Source organism: Acanthochromis polyacanthus, chromosome 7, assembly GCF_021347895.1.
Source record: "Acanthochromis polyacanthus isolate Apoly-LR-REF ecotype Palm Island chromosome 7, KAUST_Apoly_ChrSc, whole genome shotgun sequence".
NCBI lineage: Eukaryota > Metazoa > Chordata > Actinopteri > Pomacentridae > Acanthochromis > Acanthochromis polyacanthus.
The window spans coordinates 35,963,461-35,979,817 of NC_067119.1; the positions used below are offsets into that span (position 1 = coordinate 35,963,461).

The 16,357-nt window shown below is 40.5% G+C and overlaps 1 protein-coding gene across 1 annotated transcript; it reads left to right on the top strand.

Annotated features, from left to right (window-relative positions):
- Positions 1-2,857: 2,857 nt before the first annotated feature.
- LOC127534858 (uncharacterized) lies at positions 2,858-11,305 on the top strand. Its single transcript, XM_051951147.1, has 6 exons — positions 2,858-2,875; positions 3,443-3,583; positions 3,671-3,821; positions 4,106-4,181; positions 10,450-10,737; positions 10,890-11,305. The coding sequence occupies exons 1-6, from the start codon at positions 2,858-2,860 to the stop codon at positions 10,942-10,944; spliced, it is 729 nt and encodes a 242-aa protein (XP_051807107.1). The 3' UTR covers positions 10,945-11,305.
- The last annotated feature ends 5,052 nt before the right edge of the window (positions 11,306-16,357 follow it).

The window sequence follows — 16,357 nt, forward strand, 5'->3', positions numbered from 1 at the left end:
GAAGGACAATTGAGAGATGGCTGCCAGGCCATCTCTCAATTGGACGGAGTTATGCTGTTAACAGACAAACAGACACACACACACACACACACACAGACACACACACAGACGGACAGACAAATGGCATGGTGGAGGTATGTGCTCTCCGAGTGCTTTTCTAGTTTATTATTATTGGAGGTAAGGTTTTTTTTACTGTTATTGGGTTTGTGTTCTATGTGTTCATAATGTAAAAGAGCAATAAAAAAATATCTGGAATATAAAAAACAATCAGCTAAGTAAATAGAAATGACAGTCCATCATTACTTTGAGAACTGAAGGTCAGTCAGTCTGGAAAATTGCGAACACTTTGAAAGTATCCCAAAGTGCAGTCACAAAAACCATCAAGTGCTACGACAAAACTGGCTCACATGAGGACCGTCCCAGGAAAGGAAGACCAAGAGTCTCCTCTGCTGCTGAGGATAAGTTTATCTGAGTCACCAGCCTCAGAAATCATAAGTTAACAGCAGCTCAGATTAAAGCCCAGATAAATGCCACACAGAGTTCTAGTAGCAGACACATCTCTACATCAACTGTTCTGAGGATACTGACCAATCAGGCCTTTATGGTCAAATAGCTGCTAAGAAACCACTACTAAGGAAATGCAACAAGCAGAAGAGATTTGTTTGGAACAAGAAACACAAGGAATGGACATTAGACCAGTGGAAATCTGTGCTTTGGTCCAATGAGTCCAAGTTTAAGATTGTTGGCTCCACCCGCTGTGTCTTTGTGCAGTGCAGAAAAGATGAACGGATGGTCTCTACATACATGGTTCCTACTGTGAAGCATGGAGGAAGAGGTGTGATGGTGTGGGGGTGCTTTGCTGGTGACACTATTGGGGATTTATTCAGAATTGAAGGCACATTGAACAAGCATGGTTACCAGAGCGTGTTACAGCAACATGCCATCCCAACTGGTTTATCCTTAATGGGACTATCATTTGTTTTTCAACAGGACAGTGACTCCAAACACACCTCCAGGCTGTGGAAGGACTATTTGACCAAGAAGGAGATGATTGAGTGCTGCATCTGATGACCTGGCCTCCACAATCATCTGAGCTAGGATGATTTTGGGATGAGATGGACCGCAGAGTGAAGGCAAAAGGGCCAACAAGTGCTCAGCATCTCTGGGAACTCCTTCAAGACTGTTGGAAAACCATTTCAGGTGACTACCTCATGAAGCTTATAGAGAGAATGCCAAGAGTGGGCAAAGCAGTAATTAAAGCAAAGGGTGGTTGTTTGAAAAAATTTAATATATAAAACGTGTTTTGACTGATTTCACAGTTTTTGTTGACTACGTATTCCATATGTGTTCATTCATAGTTTTGATGCCTTCAGTGCGAATGTACAATGTAAATAGTCATGGAAAGAAAAACAAACCATTAAATGAGAAGGTGTGCCCAATCTTTTGACTGGTAGTGTACATGTGGTAACTGAATAATTAAACAATTTACAAAACTAAAAACAGACCTAAAATGTTTATTGTGCTTTTTATTTTACTTTTTAATATTTGGTATCAGGAGAAATGACTGCTTAGTAACATTGCTCTTTCTCCACCCTCCTGAAATAGTCCATAGTCCTGACAAGCTGTATTTCAGCTATGTGCCAAGAAAAGAGAAATCAACAACACAATTGTCAGTTTGGAGTTAGAAAACCAGAACTGCTTGTTAATGGTTCATTATTTGTCATTCTAGACTTGTTTCTCACTTGTTTCTTGGTAACTCCTCACAATTTTCTGTATCTTTTTAAACTTGCCAGCTTTGCACAGAAACCGTTTAGTGGTATCGCAGTTACTCTACTACTGTCTGTGTTTCAGTAGTCAATAAAATGCAATATAGTGTAGAGGCTGCAACAACCCCCCACCAGTAAAACCTTCCACCTCATGGTCAGTCTGACTGTTTAACACAGAGTCTATTAGTGATTATGCCTAATTGACAGCAGTCTGCCACTGTCACGAGGCATGTGTGTGTCTGTATTATTATAGAGTGTTCCAGTGTGCAGTGTAAATGGTCAAGGAGAGATAGTGGATACTGTAGCCCCTGGGTCACCTTAGGCTGACATCTATCCACACAACCAAATGGATCAATCAACAGAGGAACATCAATCTGTAGAAATGTCCGCCTGTCGCCCCAGCAGGACAGTAACTGATTAGAATAAGAAATATGGACCCACCCAACCCTGGCAGATGCAGGCGCAGAGTGACACACAAAAATAAAAATGACATGCTGCTCCCTCCATCTCCAGTGCAGTGCCACTGTGCCGACACGAACAGTCTTCACTGCTAAAAGAAACATGCTTACTGTTTCTGTCTCTGCTATGAGCTGTTGTACAACTGGGTGTGAGGGTTCATCTTACATTCTGAAAGCTGCTGAAGAGGCTATGGTGAGTAGGGATATTCAAATCATCTACATGTAAAGCAAGCTGGTGTTTTGAGGACATTTTCTGACCTAAAACATATCCCTCAAAGCACAAACATTTCATCAACATGCCGTGTATTTCTCAACTGGGACTTTCATTTTTTTCACTTTAGTTTTTTAATTTCCTTTTTAACATTTATACATGAACAAAACACCAAACAAGCATGGGATGAGCTCATCACCAATGGGGGGCAGTTACAGTTGACATTGCAGTGTTCCATTATAAAAACAAAAATGTCATTCAAATGCTGGTGTCCTTGTCTGTTCCATTTACTCCATTTTCAATCAAAATCATCTTTTTTATTTCTTAAACAATATGTCATTTTTTCCATCACATATATTTCCTGTACTATATCTAACCATTGTTGATGCCTACGTGGATCTGAAGCAAGCCACTTTCTTGTTATGGCCTTCCTGCCAGCTGTGAGAAGAATTTTAACTAAATGGTTATCTTCCTTCAGTACAACTTTACCTATATTTCCCAGGTATAGAGTGGAGCACTTCTTAATAATCGTATATCCAAGTACCTTGTTCATCACAGAGTTGACTTCATCCCAAAATGTCTCTATTTTGGGGCAACACCAGAAGATATGTGTATGGTTAGCATTTATTTCACCACATTGCCTCCAGCATGCTTGTGTGGCCGGATGGTTTCTCCCTCCTAGTCACTGTGTGGCACTGTGCTATTCCAATCGTCGCTGTGACAGCGGGGTGGTATCCGGCGCCACTACATATATATACACAGGTGGGTGGCTTCACCTCAGTCTCATGCTTTCTCTTGAGCTCTCCCCGTGGTGGTAACCGCAGCCGAGCAGGCTGGATCCGGCGTGATCAATCGGGACGCACATATCATTGGTACAGGTAATGGGCTTTTCCCCCTTCCCTTTTATGTGATGTGCAGCGCATTTAGTGACAGCCTGCTTTACTTTTAGTGACGCTGGGAGACAGGTCGCTTCATTCAGCGTGCCGTGGGTGCTTCTGTGACGACAGGGTAAGCTATGCGGTTCGCATTGTGTGATCTGGTGTGTTGATTGGTCCCTGATTTTGTGTGGTTGCTGCAGTTTATTTGCTGCTGCTGTCGTTGGATCTCCTCCTCCTGCCTTGCTTCTACACTGCGCCACAGCTAACCGGGTATGTATCGCTCAATGAGGAAGTGATCAATGAAGTCCAGGTGATGTTATTTAATGACAATTCTGCTTAATTGTCTACCTTTACTAGGTTGCAGCTAGACGTGTGGTTCATTGGACATCATCGTTCCCTGGACTGGCTGCTGTCTCGGCTGTTTCGGCTGTCTCGGCTGTTTCGGCTGTCTTGGTTCTTTCGGTTCTTCTTTCTTTTCGCCGGCTCTTCGTTGCGGCTCTTGTTCTCGGTCTGTTTGCCGGCTCTGTGATTGGTGCCAACAACTTGCTGTTTTTGACTGTGTTGGCGTGTATTTTCCATTAGGTTTACCGCCAACGTGTGTAGAGTTACTGCATTGTACTTTTTCTGTTAAAAACCTCAGGCTATGAGGATTATCACGCCTCATATGTCACCTGTGTTTTAAAAGTTGTTGTGTGGAGTGAGTGAGTGTGCGTGTGTGTTTTTACTGTGTATATTGGTCTGGTCACCAGCACTGCTAAATCAGGAGTACTAATATTTGTTTCTTTTGTGCAGGTTTGGTGAGCCTCGGCGGCAGTTTAATCCCTGGTGGTGGTTCACGGATCCCTTTTTCGTTGGTGTGTTGTCACAGGTGTGATTATTTTGCACCCCCCTTTTTCTTTTTGGTTATTTGTTTGCCTGCCGCCATGGTAAGCCAGCCTGCTCCCTTTATTGTTTAAGTTTAGTACTCCTGATTCTCTCTTTTAAACTGGTGGCTTGCTTTTTATATTTAATGCCATAATTAATAAAGAAATTGTTGTATTTTTGGAAACACGTCTCAGCCCAAGTGAATATGAACCTGTGTGCCTTCAGTGTTTAAATGGTCCTTGGTTGATCATGTTGAATTGAATGTCCCGGGGGTGAAATTCCCCTGGGTGGCGTTGTCGCAATATTTATGTGAATCCTAGCCATTTTTCCCCATTCTCCATTCCCCTTCCCTTAGAGCTCCCCTCGCCACGCCACACTTGCTGTTTTAATAATAGTTTGCTTTTTAAATTTGGTGTAATAAAAAAATGTGTTAAATTTTTCCAATTAAATTCTCGCCATGTAAGTGAATTTGTGGATGTCTGTTGAGTTTCACACATGTGATACCATTCCTCTTTATTACCATTCCTCTAGATTATGACATTCAACTCTTTTTCCCACTTGTGTTTTATTTATAGCGTTGATTTATTCTGACATTCCATTATACTGTGGTAAAGTCTTGATATTTTCTGGTTGTATGTATTAACCATCACTTCCATCACTGGATTAATTTCTTCTGGTGTAGCCCTCTTCATCTCTTTATTGTAATATTCCCTCAATTGAAGATATCTAAACATTTCTTGGTTCTTAAGTGCAAATCTTTTCTTTAAATCTTCAAAACTTCTTATTTCTCCATTTTCTGTAGCAGTACAAAATGCAGTCATTCCATTTTTCTTCCACTGTTGTTGTTGAATCATGTAACCTGGGCCCAAATTCAGTATCCAGTGCTATCCATTTTAATATTTTTCGTTCCTTTTTCAATTTAAGTTGTCTGGCAAGAGTGAACCATGTTTCTTGTTATTGGATCAATCAAATTCCTGATAGATCCAGAGATTGTATTTTCTCCCAGGAGCGTTTGGATGTGATAGCCAGGGATACATGTCTCAACATCTTTCCATCTTGCTATATAATTTTCATCACACCAATTAACAAGTGGTTGAAGTTGGGCTGCCTAAAAGTATATCTTAAAATTAGGCAGTGCCATTCCACCTCTATTCTTTGGCAATTGGAGTGTAGTGTATTTAGTTCTGGCTTTCCTCCCTCCCCAAATAAACCTAGATACTAATTTATCCCATTCTATAAACTGTTTTGGTGGAATTTCTATTTCAAGGATTTAAAAAAATATAATAACCTTGGCAAGATGTTCATTTTCACTGTATTTATCTTACTACTAAAATCCATTGGGTATGTGGGCCATCTTTCTATGCCCTTTCTTGTATTTTGATTGATATAGTTGCAATTGGCTTTATACAGATTTGAGATATTCTTGGTTATATGTACCCCTAAGTATTTCATTTGTTTCAAGTCCCATTTGACATCATATTGATTTCTACTGAGGGGACGTGATTAAATGAGAGAATCTGAGTTTTTGAAAGATTTAGTTTATATCCTGCATAGTAATTGAATTATTCTATAATTTCCATCATTTGCATGAAGGAAGCTTCTACATCTGTCAAATATATTACCACGTCATCTGCAAAAAGGCCAATTTTGTGTTCCCTACTTCCAACAGTTATACCCTTTAATTCCATATCCTGATGGATCGCTTGTGCCAATGGTTCTATATAAATGGTGAACAATGTTGGGTTAAGAAACATCCTTGTCTTGTTTCCCTCCCTAATGCAAATCTTTCAGCTAACGAACCGTTCACCTTTACCCTTGCAGTAGGCTGTTGATAAACTGCCTTAACACATTTGACTGAATCATCAGTAAAGTCAAATTTTTCCAATGTTTGGTATAAAAATTCCCGATTTATCCTATCTGCATCTAGGCTTGTCATAGCTGCATTGTAGCTTTCTTTTTGAATTTCATGTATGATGTGTAGCGTTCTTCTAATGTTATCTTGTGTTTGTCGCCCTGATATAAATCCAGTTTGATCTTCATCAATTAAATCTGGCATGAACTTTTCGACTCGTGTACAGATAATTGAAGTGTATATTTTATAGTCCACGTTTAGAATTGACATGGGTCTATAGTTATTACAATTTTCCTTATCTTTGTTTTCTTTAGGGATTAGTGTTATAATTGATTCTGTCCATGATGGGGGTGTCTTTCCTTCTTTCATAATATACAGTGCCTTGTGAAAGTATTCGGACCCCTTGAACTTTTCAACCTTTCGCCACATTTCAGGCTTCAAACATAAAGATATAAAATTTTAATTTTTTGTCAAGAATCAACAACAAGTGAGACACAATCGTGAAATGAAACAAAATTTATTGGATATTTTAAACTTTTTCAACAAATAAAAACCTGAAAAGTGGGGCGTGCAATATTATTCGGCCCCCTTGCATTAATACTTTGTAGCGCCATCTTTTGCTGCAATTACAGCTGCAAGTCGCTTGGGGTATGTCTCTATCAGTTTTGCACATCGAGAGACTGAAATTCTTGCCCATTCTTCCTTGCAAAACAGCTCGAGCTCAGCGAGGCTGGATGGAGAGCGTTTGTGAACAGCAGTCTTCAGCTCTGCCCACAGATTCTCGATTGGATTCAGGTCTGGACTTTGACTTGGCCATTCTAACACCTGGATACGTTTATTTGTGAACCATTCCATTGTAGATTTGGCTTTATGTTTTGGTTCATTGTCCTGTTGGAAAATAAATCTCCGTCCCAGTCTCAGGTCTTTTGCAGACTCCAACAGGTTTTCTTCCAGAATGGTCCTGTATTTGGCTCCATTCATCTTCCCATCAATTTTAACCATCTTCCCTGTCCCTGCTGAAGAAAAGCAGGCCCAAACCATGAGGCTGCCACCACCATGTTTGACAGTGGGGATGGTGTGTTCAGGGTGATGAGCTGTGTTGCTTTTACGCCAAACATATCGTTTTGCATTGTGGCCAAAAAGTTTGATTTTGGTTTCATCTGACCAGAGCACCTTCTTCCACATGTTTGGTGTGTCTCCCAGGTGGCTTGTGGCAAACTTTAAATGAGACTTTTTATGGATATCTTTGAGAAATGGCTTTCTTCTTGCCACTCTTCCATAAAGGCCAGATTTGTGCAGTGTACGACTGATTGTTGTCCTATGGACAGACTCTCCCACCTCAGCTGTAGATCTCTGCAGTTCATCCAGAGTGATCATGGGCCTCTTGGCTGCATCTCTGATCAGTCTTCTCCTTGTTCCAGGTGAAAGTTTAGAGGGACGGCCGGGTCTTGGTAGATTTGCAGTGGTCTGATACTCCTTCCATTTCAATATGATTGCTTGCACGGTGCTCCTTGAGATGTTTAAAGCTTGGGAAATCTTTTTGCATCCAAATCCGGCTTTAAACTTCTCCACAACAGTATCTCGGACCTGCCTGTGTTCCTTGGTCTTCATGATGCTCTCTGCACTTTAAACAGAACCCTGAGACTATCACAGAGCAGGTGCATTTATACGGAGACTTGATTACACACAGGTGGATTCTATTTATCATCATCAGTCATTTAGGACAACATTGGATCATTCAGAGATCCTCACTGAACTTCTGGAGTGAGTTTGCTGCACTGAAAGTAAAGGGGCCGAATAATATTGCACACCCCACTTTTCAGTTTTTTATTTGTTAAAAAAGTATAAAATATCCAATAAATTTCATTCCACTTCACGATTGTGTCCCAATTGTTGTTGATTCTTGACAAAAAAATTTAAATTTTATATCTTTATGTTTGAAGCCTGAAATGTGGCGAAAGGTTGAAAAGTTCAAGGGGGCCGAATACTTTCGCAAGGCACTGGAGTTAAAGGTCCTATAGAGGAGTGGACTCAGCTCCAATACTAGGTAGATCGAGTGTGTTTAAAAATTCTCCCATTATTTACTGTCCACCGTTGATGTTTGTGTATATAACTCTTTATATTACTCCTTGAAGATATGTTCTATTTCTTTTGGTTCAGTCATCAATGTTTTTGTAATAGGGTCTTTTATTTTATTAATTGTATTGTCAGCCTGCTGTTTTCGTAATCTCTGAGCTAGTAGTCTAGTAGATTTAGGGCCCAATTCATAGTACGTCTGTTTTGTGAATCTTGCTTTTGTCTCTACTTCTTGACCCAATATCTCATCCATATGTCTCTTCAAATCCTGTATTTGTTCATAGATCTTCTGTTCCTTATTATTTTTATAAATCTGTTCTGATTCTTTCAAATCTAAGATCAACTAGTTATATCTTTCCATTTAGATTTTCTTCAAATGTGCCGTCCTTGCAATTAACCTGCCTCTTATTACAGCCTTCAAGGAGTCCCATAATATAAATGGATCTACCCTCTCCATTACCATTTTCTTATAGAAATCTCTTAATTGCTGATTTAATGTCATTAACAGTTGTTTTATCATTCAGTAACCCCACGTTTAACTGCCACACTGTGTCCTTCTTTCTACTATTGATTTGGATAGTTAAATATACTGCATTGTGATCTGATACATCTGCCACTCCAATTTTAGAATCTGTTACCATATAGCAATCTCCTTTCTGTTCTTGTTTTGTTAGATGTGTTTCTTATAAAAATGTAATATGCATCTTTTCTTTTTTCAATTTTGTAATTATTTGTTCCCTTTTAATTGGATTACTTAGACCATTCACATTCAAAGACATCAGCTTAAGTCCTTGACTTTGAGTCATTAAGTTTGATTAAAGTATTTTCACTGTATCCCCTCAGTTTACAAGCAGAACTGCCACACTTCCCCTGAAACCATACTGTACACATAACAACCAATAATCGCTCTAGGAACATTAGCAAAACAACTTCACCTGAAGAACTGTTGGACTTCCAAAGGCAGTAGTTCACCTCCCACAGCACAGTTGTGGGTTGAGGGGACTGTCTCGTAAAATAGGGTCCCTCTGTGGTAAGGTCTAGACAATGGCGCTTACACATCAACATCTTAAGGGAACTTACGTATGTAGCTGCCGATCGTCCATCACAAATAGAACCATCGAATATGAGCAATTTTGAGGAGTGCAATTAGTCTTAGGCTATTCAATTCAATTCAAAGCAAAGAACTTTATTTTTCCGATAGGAACTTCATTTGTGCCAGAGCATCTGTGTGTAATTTTTTTCAATAGATTGTTCATTTTTAGAGTCTTGCCTTTTCATCTTAATGCACTCACACACACCAAGCATGTCCTTTATCTCCTTTGAAATTCCTGTAGTCTTAGTTTGGCCCGCTCTGCGGTGTCCTCAGATAGGCCTTTTCGACCAAGGCTGTTCCGGTTCGAAATTGGAGTCGGTGCCCGATTTGGCCCCGGCTTTTTGTTTTTCGACATGCGGTGGTCCACCTCCGGGTTCCAAAAACTGGGACTCTTCCCAGCCCCAAATCGGTGCTGGGCCAGAGGTGGGCCGAGGTGAGAGCCCAGTACGTCAGGGGCTGGGGGCGGAGTTACGGTGACCGACCGTCAACAGCGGAAACACAAAAGCGCCATTTTTAAAAAAGCACAGCAGCGCAGCAGCAGCTCGTTTTGGACTCATTTTCATGAGTGAATACACTTTTAAAGAATGGAGAGCAAGGTCAAACACTGGACAGAAGAGGAGACCCAGTGTTTCCTGGCACTGTAATAAGAACGTTACACCAGCTAACGTAGTATGGACAAAGGATCATTTTTAAATGGAGGTTGGCTATTGTTTGCTAGCCAGTTAGCCGCTGCTAAGCTAAGAAAGAAACAAGGCCCAAGTGGAACGTGAGAAAAGCAGCAGCATTTCATTGCACGACCTGTATTCACAACCCGATATTAATGTGCTATATTGCAATTCTTGAAATGTATTAAAATTCATTACAATTAAAATTTATGTGCTGATTATGCTTTGTATCATTAATACAAGCTTTAAAACTGGTTCAAATGACCAAAGTAACGTATTAAGTAAAGAAAGCACATACGGCGCAGCGTTCTAATAATTTCAGGATAAAATGCCGATTGTTCTGTGGTTTTTCAGCTTTGCAGATGTAGAAATTCAATGTATTTAGTTGTTTGTTGATTTTTAGTTGTGCCTCGAATAAAACCAGGCCTTTACCGCTGTTGGAAATTATTACAGGTATACAGTGTTACAGGTGTCTCTTGTAACATTTTCAGACATTGTATGGATGAAGGATTAATGAATCTGTTACTGGAGAAAATGCCTTGTAATACAAATGCTACACACAACGTTTCTTGTTCATTTTCATTAGAGTTGTCGCTCTTGGATCGGTTGGACCAGATGACAGCTTGCACCTCGCTGGTCCCATCCCTCAGCTCTTTGGCCCCATCCCTCAGCTCTTTGGCCTCAACGGAGTCCATGTCTTCGACAGCGTCCACGTCCTCGACGGACTCCACTTCCACGACAGCATCCACGGCATCCACGTCCTCGACAGACTCCACGTCCACGACGGCGTCCATGGCCTTGACGGCGTCCACGACAGCGTCCAGGGCCTCGACGGACTCCACGGCCTCAATGGCATCCACCCAGTCCATATCCGGTAAGATTTGTTTAGACTATGCAAACATCATGATCAAGATGTTGTCTTTTAACGCATCTAAAGTTTCCAAAGGAAAAAAATGGTTTACTTACATTTATGAATATAAAACATAAATATAAACAACTAATACTTCTTTGTGTGCTTTTACGTAGGAAAAAGGAAGCGGGGGCCACACGCAAATGTCCTGAAGTACTTGGAGCGGACTGATAGGCAGTATTTCCTACAGGCTGAAAGGGACAATGCTGTAACATAAGCAGTTCTAAATAATCAACAAGTGCTGAAAGACATGAAGGGACTGCTGGAGAGGACGGTGTCCGCTATGGAGCACATAGCTCACAAATAAGCACAATGCCTTTGTTTTTGTAAATACTTGTGATTTTTAAGTGTGCAGTGTTTTTGAAATTTTCTATATCTAAGTATATGTGTGTGAATAAAGAATTTAAGAGATGCTTGTTTTGTCATATGTCATGTGTTTTATACTGTCACAACAAGCTAGTGAGATGAACTGCACAACTGTAGCAGGGCTTCTGCAGGGCCTTAAAAAGCATTCATAGTTACTGAATTGATTTTTGCAAAAATGAAGGCCTTAAATTGCATGTAAATTAATTGTATTTGATTCTCCTTAGCACTAAACATTCTTTCTGCCATTTTCATGAAAATTATCCGAAAATATTACATTTTTACAGACTGCGATTTGTGAGATATGTGTATCTGTTTGCGTTTGGATATTGGAGAACTTGGAAATGGGTCTACAATTACATACCATTATTCCATCAGTTACTGAAAACTGCAGACAGACTTTGTAATGCCACTGAGAATCAAATGTACTGCTGTTTCAGGTCTTGATTTCCACAAATTCAATTTAATGACTGTTAATGCTTTTTAAAGCCCTGCAGAAAGCCTGTGATATGTCGTGATAGATGGGCATTTAAGTAGAAGCATGCAATAGAAATATCTTCATCTCAAACTTTACTGAAGCAATGTTAACAACAGTGGTGGGTATTTCACAGCAAACAACACCAACAGTAAGCATGTCTTCAGTCACATGAAAAACATCTCGATTCAGCATGGTTAAAATATTCCATTAAAGCTGCTCTAACATCACTCCCTTCTTGAGTTCTGTGGTCAGGTAACAGTTGGACAGAAGGCTGAACGTGCACATATCTGTGTGGGAGCTCCTCAGCAATGTTATCCCCAGGTTCCTCACAAATATTGTGAAGTACACAGCAGGTCAGCGCCATTTTCTTGCACAGCTCCAGCTTGCAGTCATTTCTTTTCAGGAGGCACCTCCATTGTCCTTTCAATCTCCCAAAAGCCATTTCTACCACTGATCGTGCACTGCTCAGCCTGAAGTTGTATGTGTGCTGTTCAGGAGTCAGTCTGCCAGTGTCAGAAAACGGCTTCATGAGCCACTTAGGTAATGTCCAACATCACAGCCAGAGATGGTCATTTTGTTTTGCCCCAGTAATTGTCCATCATTTAAAATGTTCCACAAATGTGACTGTTTAAGTACTCTAGCATCATGTACACTCCCTGGAAAGTCAACACACACATCCCAGAAAAGTCCTTTTCCATCCACGACTACCTGCAGAATAAATGGATGCCATCCTTTGCGGTTGTAGTAGTCCTTGGGATATGCTTCTGGTGCAATTATTGGCAGGTGGCTGCCATCTATTGCACCCACACACTGTGGCACTCTCCAACGATTGTTAAAAAAATTGGCCATTTCTACTAATTTAGTGGCATCAGGAGTCCTGATGTGTACAGGAAGAAATACATTGATGACTGCATTACAAAATTCCTGGACACAGTTGAACACAGTACTCAGGCCTACTCTTAAAAGATGGCTGATGGTCCTGTATTCACTGCCTGTAGCCAGTTTCCAGATGGCAATCACGATTCGCTTTTGGACTGGGACACACAAGCGGTAGTTTGTGTCTTTTTTCGTCAAGATGTCTCTGGTCCGGTCGCAGATGTACTGAAATGACTCTCGGGACACGCGGAAGCTTTGTACATACTTTTGCGCGCTGAAATCCGGGAGAGTTGTGTCCCACCAGTAGCGTGACTGTGGATGTGCCCAGGCAACAGGCAATCTCCGCCTCACAACCTGCCTTAACAACATCTGAAAAAATAAACATATATATTTAATCAACTTATTGCTCTTGTTTAACCGCTAAGTTATCAATGCAAGCGTAGTCGAAGCTAAGTAAACGCTAACGCTAGCACGTTTACTGTTAAGTATCCAAACGTAATTACCTTTTTTCTCAAACGTAATCGCCGGTTAGTGCCACAGTGACGCCGATGGGTAATTGCTATCAGAACGTTATGCTGTTCATGGATCACAAGAAAGATTAGAAAAGCCAGAAACACCGCTGCTCCAAAGAGGTCCTCCATTGTTCTTGTGTGGGCTTCCATACAACGCGAATGTTGTTGAACGGCTACGTACGCAGTGACGTACTGATGTGTTGCGATGACACAATGACGACGCCACACCTTGGCTTCTAGCCGATGGAAAAGCAAATGGGTTTTTCGGAGGCACGAGATTTGAACCAAAAATGCGCCGGCCCTTACCTTGAACCAAGGTTCTCACCTGGTTCTCTTGGTGGAAATGAAGCTAGAGTGTTAGCCCCGCTGCCATGGCAACGCTCTCTGGAGCCGCTCTTCCTCTCCCCTCTCCACCTCTCCCCGGTATCTCTACCTGTAGTCCTCTTCTGTTCAGTTCCTCTGCTGCCTCCTGAGCACTGTCGTAGGTCCGCGGGCCGCTTTCCCAGTGAATTCGAATTTTCGCCAGGGGTGTCTGGAACCGGATTCCCTTCTCTTTAAGTGCCCTTTTAATGCCGACATATTCTTTCCTTTTCTGAATTATCTCTGTGGCATAATCGTGGTCAAAAAACAGTGGCCGATTTTGGTATACGTTTTTCTTTTTCCAGGCTTCCTTCAGAATCTTCTCCTTTGCTGTGTACTGTAAAAAGTTCACAACCAATGATCTCAGGGGTTTGTCAGAGTCCGGTCTTTGTATTAAAGCTCGGTGGGCCCGCTGTATTTGCAGGTCTGTTTCTGCTGGCAAGGATAGCTCCGTTTTCAGAAGTTGTTCAATAAATTGTGGGGCAGAGTTGCACTCTACCCCTTCTTTGAGGCCAAAGATGCGGATATTGTTCCGCCGGATTCTCCCCTCTTGGTCTGTCAGTCTGCCCTGTAGTATCCTCTGTTGTTTCAGTGCCTTATGTAGGGTGTCTTTTACCTTCATGTTCCAGCTTTCCACGTCAGCCACTCTCTGTTCAGCTCCATCCAGTCTGGTTGTTTGTTTTGCAAGCTCATTTGCCGTTGCCATGACCTTTTGGTTAACATTTTTCATAAAGTCCTTGAGTTCTTCCTTCATTTCTTTTTTTTTATTTCTTCTTTGAATGTAGTTAACTCCGTTTTTAGCTCACTTTTAAAGTCTTGAATTTCCCTGACAATGTCTTTCAGACCTGCTCGTATCATATCTGTAGCTTCAGTTTCCGCATCCTCCTGCTCACCCGCGTCTGTTTCCGAGATGTCTCCTCTGTGTTTCTTTGTCAGTTCGAGTTGTCCTGCCAGGTTTTCAGTAGTTTTTGTCCTTCTTGTTCTCCCTCCCCTTTGCATCTCTAATTCAAATCCATTAATTGCATTTTAGCTTTGAATTTGGGGAATGTTATCGAGTGTTGATCGGGAGCTAATCATTTATGCTGCCATATTGGGCTGGCTCATTCCCGGAAGACCGATGCAGTTTCATTTTAAAATGACAGGTGTCATAAACTGTTATTGTTAAAACCAAAATTCATCCATCCATCCATCCGAGCCAAAATTACAAAAAAAATAAAAAATACAATTTTTTATTGCAGAAATCTGAAAAATTCAAGCTAAAAAGATTTCAGTTAATAGCTTAAAGGAAATGCCTTTCAGGTTTCCTGCTGAGGTCTTGACACAAGCTCAGCTGGCTCAACATATGGCTGGTTTGGAAAGGCAATCTCACAAAGAAATAATAATGAATAAATGACAATAAATGTGACAGCTAAACACAAAAGTCTACCTAAGTCGAAACAGTTTAATTCAGAGCAGAATTCTAAACAGGCACCATCAACATGCTCTTCAATAGTAACAGTGGAAAAGGTTGGAGGTACCTATTATTTTATTTCATGTTGTTTTATGGATGGGCTGCACAGTGGTGTAGTGGTTAGCACTTTCGCCTTGCAGCAAGAACATCTCTGGTTCAAATCCCAGGGTGGGCCTGGGATCTTTCTGCATGGAGTCTAGATGCCATCTGTATTTAGACGTTGCAGTTTAATCAATTATTCTACAACTATTTATTTTAAAAAACAACTGTAAGGTGCATAGCTAATCTCCAAATACTGAACTAATATAATTATGACAGCCGTTGAGCGATATACAATATAGTATAAATATAGCCAAGATTTAGACATTTAAATCTCTATCCCATTTCAACGTCTAGATATAGACCGAATCTAGACAACTGAATTTAATCCATCATTCAAAAGTTGTTAATTTAAAACAATAACTGCATGTTGCATAACTGATGTCCAAATACTGAACTAAAATAATTCTGATAGCCGTTGAGCGATATTCTGTATAGTATAAATTTAGCCGAGATTTAGACGTTTAAATCTCTACCGCATTTCAACGTCTAGATATAGACCGAATCTAGACAACTGAATTTAATCCATTATTTAAAAGTTGACCCCTCCTTTTTTCACTCTCTCTTCACTTCACTTGATGGTTACTCAAATAATGCACTGATTATAGGAGGGGACTTCAACATGGTGTGTGACCCGGGAATGGACAGGCTCAGTACCACAGGAAACCAGCGAGTGTGGCGATCCTCAGAAACAGTTCAACAATATATGAAGGATTTTGGTCTTTGTGATGCGTGGCGTTCTCATCACCCTACCGTAAGAGAATACACATTCTTTTCTTCAGCTCATTGTTCTTACTCTAGACTACATTATTTTTTAATTAGCAACACGCTGATGAATGACATTTCAGAAATCAAAATCCATCCCATTACCATTAGCGATCATGCACCTGTATTATTCACTCTTAAAAATAAGAATAATAAACCCCCAGCTACAAACTGGAGATTCAACATATCATTACTTAAAGATCATGAATTTATCAGCTATGTTAAAAGAGAATGGTCTATATATCTAGAAGATAACGACTTGCCAGAAACATCAGCGTGTCTTCTGTGGGAAGCAGGAAAAGCAGTTTTGAGAGGAAAAATAATATCTTTCTCTTCACATAAGAAAAAGAAAGAGGTTTCAAGAATCTCAGAATTAGAACTTCTAATTCAATCCTTGGAGGAAGCTTATCGTGTTTCTCCAGAGGAGCACACGTTGAAGGATATAAGACAAGTTAAACTAGAACTTAATAAAATTATAGATAAAAAAACTAAATTCATGGTGCAAAGACTTCGCTTAGAGAACTTTGAACATAGCAATAAATCTGGTAAATTTCTGGCCAATCAATTAAAAGGAAACAAAGAGAAAACAACAATCTCTGCTGTCAAAGACCCAGATGGAAACATCAGCCATGACCCAGATAAGATAAATGATACCTTTAGAGATTTCTATAAAGGATTATA

Excerpts from the sequence above, each read along its gene's own strand:
- LOC127534858 (XM_051951147.1), top strand. Across the intron at positions 3,584-3,670 it reads ACTGCGCCACAGCTAACCGG|GTTGCAGCTAGACGTGTGGT; the intron begins GTATGTATCGCT and ends TACCTTTACTAG. Across the intron at positions 10,738-10,889 it reads ATCCACCCAGTCCATATCCG|GAAAAAGGAAGCGGGGGCCA; the intron begins GTAAGATTTGTT and ends GCTTTTACGTAG.